The following is an 8,591-nucleotide window of genomic DNA, read 5'->3' as shown; positions in this document are numbered from 1 at the left end:
ATCTCACCTAACTCCTAGTTTTGAAAAATATTTGAAATAAGAGACTCGTAGATCAGACGGCCTCGAGAAAAGTACACGGCTAATACCCCATGTACCCCAACCCTTGATTGTCATTACTCCAGAAGTGCACCAATCCAGAGTTTTATTGCTCATCCATCTTGCACGTTACGTGTTTTACAGGTTTAGACTTGGTGATGACTCATATGCATAACAATACAAACATTCCAATAACAATTCAATCAAGCAAGACAAGTTTCCAATTTCAATTCTTGATTTATTAGTGACAAACAACATTTATTATTTAATCCTTTACTACCTCGGTGTATAAACACCTTGAGTGCATAAGGCACCACAAAACCTTAACCTCGTCTTAGAAGACTTAAATTCTTCCTTTACTCATCCTGCTTGCATAATCATGAATGAGTAATAAATTAATCATTACACCAATCATATACCTTTGCCTCTAAGCGCACCTTGCATAATTAGAGCACAAATAATACTTGCAATATAAAATAGTGCACGTCATACGAAATTCACAATGTATAACCAAACAATTTAACTCAGTCATCCCTATACATGATACTAAGTTCTCGATCCGTCGTCCTTAAACATGCACCTAAAAGAAAGGTTTCGTAACTTGTACGTACCTTGAGCAAACGAATTGGTATGCCACTTTACTAACTAGAAATCACCTTCAATAAACTCCTCTCCTAAGCCAAATAATAACATCTCAATCAATACCCAATCAATCAAATTTACAGCAATACTAACTTACTTTAAAACATTCAAAATCCAAATCAAACAACACTTTAAAACCTTCCCTTTAGTTAAAATTAAAGGCTTATATATAGTTCTTTAAATTTTCTTCATAAAACTTAAAATACACTCTTATACATGAAATTAAAGCAAGTTCAAAGTCTAATAAAAATCTGAAAATTATATAAAAACCCCTAAAAATCTCCCTTTTTAATGGGTGATTAAACCCTCTTTATAAAACATCAAAAGTAGTACTTAAAAACTATTTCCAACACTTAAAACTTCAATAAAAACATATATTTATGCTTAATTAACTTTAAACATATTTAATTTTATTAATCAAACTCAAGGATAATATTTTAAGTATAAAAAAAACTTCGTTAAAATAAAAAACTGTCCGAAAATCATATTTAGAGGCTGAATTTGGCTACGAGAGGGTGGTGCTCACTACCAAAGGTAGTGAGTCTTTCTTAAAACGTTGTTTCCACATGGAAATAAAACACTACTTTTTCATCAAAATCGGATGAGTTCAGAATCTGATCGGGATTAAAACGGGATTAATATTAACGAATGAAAATCTAAAAATTAAAACACGAATCTACGTGTTCAAAATAATCTGGAATTAAGTTAAACTAATCAGTAGTTATAATCACCAAAATTTCAAAACATCATTACTATAAAAGCCCTAAATCAATTGTTCATAAAAACCCTAAAATCATGATTTTCAATAAATTGAAACCCTAGGTTTATAATTCATAAAATATGAAATTTATAACATAAATATAATCTGAAATTTATAATCTTTATACCATTAAAATATAATTTGATACTAAAAATATAATCTTTATACTAAAATCAAAACCCAAAACAATTAAATTAACATTAAGCAAAATAATGAAACAAAGGAGGATGAAAATAAGACTAACCTTTTTGTGTGGGAAATTTTTGGAGATTTATGGGGTATTTATAGGAGAAAATTATTGTAGGGTAAAAAGAAAGATTGGGCCTCATAAAAATAATGGGTCGATTAAGTAAACAAATGGGTTAGGCTTGTGTGATTGGACATAAATTGTAGAATAAAGGTGCATAAAATAATTTGTTCAAATAATTTTCGACCCAGATTAATAATTTGAAACTTTTGAAATTAAATTATGAAAAATAACAAATAAATATTATAAATAAAATAAATTTTCATTTATAAAATATTTAAAAATACGGGGGATTACACCCACCTTCAATGGTCAAGTGCTTCGACTTTAAATTCGTAATAGAGGAGAGTAAAATGTCCTTACAATATAATAGAAGAGAGAAAATTGAAGTAGGAGAGAAAAAAATGTTCAGAATTAAAGGAAGAGAGAAAAATTGTTCGTTAACTCCTTCACATGCCGTCAAATTAAACGTCTATATATACCACTTTGTTGCAAACGTTCATTGAAAATGTCAGCATTGCCCTTAACTTTTCATATGAAAGTACATAACAATCCCTTATAAACATCGCTCGTTTCTCATTGTTATAAACTTGAATTTACTCACCTAAGTCCCAAGCACAATTTTTATTAATATTATAATGTACTATTATGTTAATTCAGCAATAATTTACCATAAACCAAATTAATTTTTTAAGTTAAGCACATTAAATTGATTTTAATACTTAAACCAAAGACATTACGGGTAACTATTGCAGTAGGCCAACTTTATGAAAAAATATAATGAAAGAAATATAAGAACTATAGGGTTCTATTTAACAATTAAAAAAAAAATAGGTTAATACCTATGCAATGTACACATATATACCTCCATCCTTATTTTGCTACATATTTTGACAGACACAATACTTTATTAATTAGTCAAGAATACATTTTTTTAAAATAATTGAAAATAAAGTGGGAAATTTTTGCACCAAATTTTAACATATATATACTACTCTTTTTTTATATATATATATATTTTTTATTTTTTTTATGCGAACGCATGCTATTTTGAAATAAGCCATTTTACTATTCTTAAAAGGCATATAGATAATAGCACGTGTCCGCATTAAAAAAATTATATACTCCGTAGGATAATAAAACTTTCTAAACTACACTAGTCCCTCCATTAGCCATCTAAGTATGATTTTTATCTATTTTGAAATATGCCATTTTAGTATGATAAAACTTTCTAAATTACACTAATCCTTCCATTTTTACAACATTTATACACTTGAATAACATGCGAAGTATATGTATTGTAATACTCAGTATAAAGCTTTACATTGATTGGGTACCCCTATTATAAAGGTGAATCAAATCCTTTAGATCATCCATAATAATAGTGGGAATCAATTTGGGTTCTTGAAACAATCGTATTATTTAAAGACTATTTTAGTCAAATGGTGAGTCTCACCTTAACTTATTTTAATCATGATAGAATTGTGTTTGAACTAAATTCTTCAATGGTGAAACTCATTGTGGGACAAAAAATGTCACATTAAGAATTGAAGCAAGTGCCTTTCACCAAAAATTGGTGATACGTGACAACAACACATAGTGATATAATTTCACGCGATACGTATTAAATAGATGAATTCAAAGTTAAAACTCTCTTCTCAGTCTAGGATCTTCTACAATGGTGAGTTCCGCCATAAGAGGTACTCAATGATAACAAGGTGACACACACCAGCAGCAAATCAAGAAAAAGACGTATGTAGTCGATTGGAAGAGCCGCGCAACTGCTCAAGCAGTCAAGCACCCATGCATGGCTTTGCAAGAAATGGATGAAAAACAAAGTTGTTCATAGGAAGAGATGCATACGTAAACTCTATATATTGTAAAGTATTTCAATTGAATTGTGCATAGGTTAAGAAATTAACGATAGTTGTATATTGAGGTACACGAACACAATGTTCATGGTCATGCACAAACATTCAACATATATTAACATGTCATATATAGCTATATGTGGATGTCAACTAGTTTAGCCGATAAATTAAAGTCTTAACACAAAAAATATTAAAAGAAAAAATTGTACGAAGGAAAAAAAGTATGTAATCACCGGCATATTATGATGCATAACAGAGTACTTAAATGCTGTTGTGCACTGTATGTAGAAAGAACGAAGCTAAGGATAAAATATTAAATCAAACTAAAAGACGCAAATTAAATCATCAATCAAACTCTCTAGATATTCTGATAATCCTATCCATCATCGCCAACTAGAAGTGTATGTAGTAATGTAGAATGCATGGGAGCTGAGTGTAGTTCACTTATATACATTATGTCGCCATTTTCAAGGCAATCAGACAAGAAGAAATCGAGATCGAGGCGAGCAACTGAGCTACTACGACAGCTTATCTGCAATCCTTCCCAAAGAATCAGCTAGCTTGTTGAGAACAGCAACTAAGCTATTAGCATGATCTTTACGTTCTTCCCTGTCAAGTTTCAGATTAATGTTGTAAGCATCCAGTTGAGCACTTAGAATTCTTCCGTTCTTCTCCAACACTTGACATAATTCATCCTGCTCACCATTGTTGTTATTATCATCTTCGTCCATAAACCGTTTTCGCTTTCTTCCCTCACGAGATGTTGATCCAATTTCAACATTTATCCTGTCTTGTTGCTTCTCATTATTTCTTCCTGCAGATCCTGTACCAATATATATTTTATTTTTTCGATTTTTGATTCAGGATATTTATTAGCTAGCTAGCTAGGGTATGCAGTCATAGGACTAACGAAAATACGACTAATTTCACCATCATCAGATCAGAACAAAACATAGCTAGCCACCTAAAACCATCTGGTGGGATCCTATAACAAAGAATTAACCATGTACTACAGAACACAGTAAAATAGTATACGTCGTATATAAATATTTCAGAATCAAAATAGCAGTGAGTTGTACATAAATTATGTGAAAGGACTTGGATTTTTATATAAACCAGTTAATGGCATGGAATATTGATTTGGTACGTACATACGTGTTGTGACTTCTATTATCAAGTGTAAAACTATTACATGATCGATCTCCTATATATTTTTGAAAATTAAAAAGCATGTATGTACGTTATTGAAGAAAATAAATTGAAAGGCTAGTACATACGCTGGTATAGTACTAAAATATAAGGCTAACATAATTAGTACTCGTACGTAACACGCTCCTACTAGCTAGCTTAGTCTTCATTGCAATGAGAAATTATTGTTGACAGTAAGTAGAAAGAAACATGATATATTGGTGATTACAAGCAAGTTACTAGGTTTTGGGTTAATAATACTGAAAATTTGCTGATTAACACTCTAATTAAGAATGTATTGGGACTTTGGGAGTAATACTCTTATAATTAAGAGGAGAGAAATAATGACAATATAATTAAATTAATGACAATATAATTAAATTAAACATCAATTTATTTGTTGACTAAAAGATCAAATAAAATAAAAATCCCAAAGAATAGACCCGTATAACAGTACATTGGTACTCTTATGAGTTATGAGTAATAATAATAATAATAACTCTATGAACTTCAGAAGGGGCAACATAGGATTAGTATCCGGTCAATATTAAAATCCATTAAGGTTGACTTTTATTCCGTATATTAATTAATCAATAAATTACACTAATTAAGGAATAAATAATCAACTAAGGGTTTAAAATGTGGAGAAATGGCATACAACTAACCATATATGCAAAGGCATTTTAGTTATTTATTTTTTTTATTCTTCTAAAGAAATAGATCGGAATCAGGGCCGTAGCTGGGGCGGGGCAGGTGGGGCAACCGCCCAGGGCCCAAGATTGTAAAGCCCAAATTTCGTTTAAAACAGGGCCTCAAATTATCCAAGAAAAAAAATCTATAATTACTTGAGCATTTACCTCTGATGTAGTTGAGTAGTTCGACAATTTCCTAAGCAAAGTAAGCATTTAACTCCCTTGATTTTCGCATTGTATATACAGTTTTTGCCTAGATGAATCCCTTTATTTCTAAAATTAAATTATCTCTTTCAACCTTTTCAAATTTTACCGAGATCCCATTTTCCAATATAATCAATTGAAGATGAAAATAATTTTTAACACTGAAATAACTCTTTTATTTTGTTTTTGATGAAAATTCTCTGTAACTTGTATCTTCTTTTTTTTTTTTTATCTTACATAATCTACATAATTACTTGATTATTGAGTGGTTAGTAATCTGAACATGGACAAAACTTTTTCAATATTCACTCTGTCTCCAAATCGCTCTTGCTACGACGTTGTATAATATTTTTGCAAGGTTTGTGTTCAACCTTCTACAATTTCTTTCATTTGAATGTTTTTATCTTTATTTATTTTATTTTATTGTGAAAAAATTGATAAATTGTGTTCAGCAATCTAAGTTTTAATTTGATAGATTAATGTGATGCAATGGGCACTTGTGTATAAATTAATTGGATAAAGTAAGATTTTTTTTTTAAAAAAAAAAATAAATAAATTAAATAATAATAATTATGTGGCTTGTCATTTTTCCTCAAAAAAAATTAAAAATTATTTGGCTTGTAATTTCATACTTACGGAGGAGCAGGAGTACATTACTGTGTAGTTTTGTTTTGTTTTGTTTTGTACTTTTGTTTTTTTTTTTTTTTTTTTTCCAACCTGTTGGGAAAATGAATGGAAACAAATGCAATGGCTTAAACTAATTAGACAAGCGATTTGACTATTTTTACCAAATAGGCAAATATTACTCAGTAGTGAATAAAATCATTTTTGTTTCGAGATTTTGTTACTCCGTAGTTCCGTACTAATTAACATATAACAACATGTAGCTAGTAAGCTTTCATTGTCTTTTAGAGTAGTTTTGATATGAATTTGGAATTGAAATCGAGGAGGTTAATCTTTCATTTTGCATACCCTTCCAAGTTAAAAAATAAAAATAAAAATCATATGTATATACCTTGTACTTCGTACATAATATATTGGGTGTTAATTAATTAGGGCCCCAATTTATATGTTCGCCCTAGGCCACCAAAATCTCAGAAACGGGCCTGATCGGAATAAACAATTTTAGATACACCCGACTGTACTTAACGGTAGGTACACGGCTAATGACATCTAAAAAATAATTTTGATTTTTTTTTTTTTAAATATAGCACTATTAGTCTATTACTAGTGGTGGTGGGGGTGGACTGGTGGAGTATAATATCATGTCATAGTGTATGTAATAAAAGAAGAAAAAAATAAAATAAAATAATGAAAAAAGAAGTTAGGAAAAAAAGTACCAGAAATAGGAGTAGGAGCCGGAATAGTAGTAGTTGTAGTATTAGGAGAAGACAGCAAAAGAGGTTGAGGTTCAACCTTAATCTCAACCTCAACTTGATTATCATTATCACCCATTATTTCATCATCCTGTTGTTGCTGCTGCTGCTGCTGCGGGTGCGTAGGTTCGAAATCGGAGAATAACCCGTCATCAGCAGCAGCACTCCTGCCACTGTCAAAGAGCGGTTCGACAATTGAGTCAGGTGGTAATGATTCAGAACCAGAACAAGTAGCAGTAGCAGAAGCAGTAGTAGTGTTGTTGTTGAGAATATCAAAAACTTCTTTATCAAAGAAACCAGGTAATTTCTTCTCTCTTCTCAAATCATTACGCATCAACCAGAAAGAATCAGCCTCATCTTTAACCAAAGATTCCCATTCTTTAATCTTCTTAAAATCACCTGCTAAATTACTCCATCTTTTTCTACACTGAACAGGACCCCTGTTCACTCCATGTCTCTTACAGTAAGATGACACTGTTGCCCATTTTGGTTCCACTTGTTGTTGTCCTTGACTACTATCACACGACACCGCACTTCTTCCTCGGCGTACTCTATTCTCAGCCACCCGTTTTCCTTGAATAAGTACGAGTATTTCCTGTCTCGTCCACCTCGGCAACCTCGCCGCCTTTATTCCTCCTCCTCCTCCTCCTCCGCCTTCGTCCCCGGTGTTGTTGTTAAAGTCAACGTCAACGACTGCCTTTGACGGTGTCACTGATAGCGTAACCACCTCCTCTTCCTCATCATCATCATTGTTAATGTTGGTGTTATCGTTATTTGGTTGCTGAGCCATTGAATTCAATGAAGAATCCTTGGCCGAGTTATCTGACAAGTGACACTATTTTTTGGGACGGAATTATAAAGCAAACACCGTTCGAGGAATCTAGAGGGCAATCCCGTTACAGAAAAAACCCCCTAAATTCCAGTGTCTCTACCCTCCTCCCCAATTTATTTACCCTAAATAATTCTTTGTTTATTAATTAATAAAAATTGAATTAAAAATAAAAGGAAGATCGAAGGGGTGTTGAAATTTGAAGGGTTGTTGAGAGGAGACTCCTAAAATGAATTAGGACGGTGGGAGGTATTTAAGTATAATATATTGGTAATTAAGTTTGCTAATCTCTTCCCTAATATTGATTATGGAGATTAGAGAGGAGAGTATTGCGTATGACTATGTGGGGACTTGTCAATACCTAATTGATTGTTGATAATTATTGTAATTAATTTAATTAATTTAATTAATTAAATACTAATATGGGGGATTTATTTCTTTATTTGAGAGATAGCCCCAATTGGGGTTTACTTTCTTCATAGTACCATATATCTTAATTATCTTCTCTTTACTTATTTACCTTATATTCCTCCCTTTCTTATCCCCTTCACTTTCTTCTTTTTTTGACTCATTTTCCATGTTTTCAAGTTTAATTTACCTTTCGTTGAATTTTTTTACTTATAAAACAGGGGAAAAAAAAACGATAAATAAACAAAGTAAATAAACAATACACAAATTCTTACATGTGGTTGGCCAGTGTTAGAGGGGCTATTCAGTCAATGTTATGGAGGTAATTTAATTAGTGT

General features: G+C 31.4%; 1 protein-coding gene across 1 annotated transcript; it reads right to left on the bottom strand.

The window, feature by feature from the left end:
* Window positions 1-3,563: 3,563 nt before the first annotated feature.
* Window positions 3,564-7,824, bottom strand: LOC145639869 (trihelix transcription factor ASR3-like). Its single transcript, XM_081691196.1, has 2 exons — window positions 6,981-7,824; window positions 3,564-4,379 (listed from the first exon to the last, which is right to left on the bottom strand). Exons 1-2 carry the CDS (start codon window positions 7,804-7,806, stop codon window positions 4,075-4,077), a joined length of 1,131 nt encoding a protein of 376 aa, XP_081547322.1. The 5' UTR covers window positions 7,807-7,824; the 3' UTR covers window positions 3,564-4,074.
* Between the last annotated feature and the right edge of the window lie 767 nt (window positions 7,825-8,591).

The sequence above is a fragment of the Chenopodium album genome, chromosome 1 (genome assembly GCF_948465745.1).
Source record: "Chenopodium album chromosome 1, dcCheAlbu1.1, whole genome shotgun sequence".
NCBI classification, from domain to species: domain Eukaryota; kingdom Viridiplantae; phylum Streptophyta; class Magnoliopsida; order Caryophyllales; family Amaranthaceae; genus Chenopodium; species Chenopodium album.
This window is presented reverse-complemented; position numbering and strand designations above follow the sequence as displayed.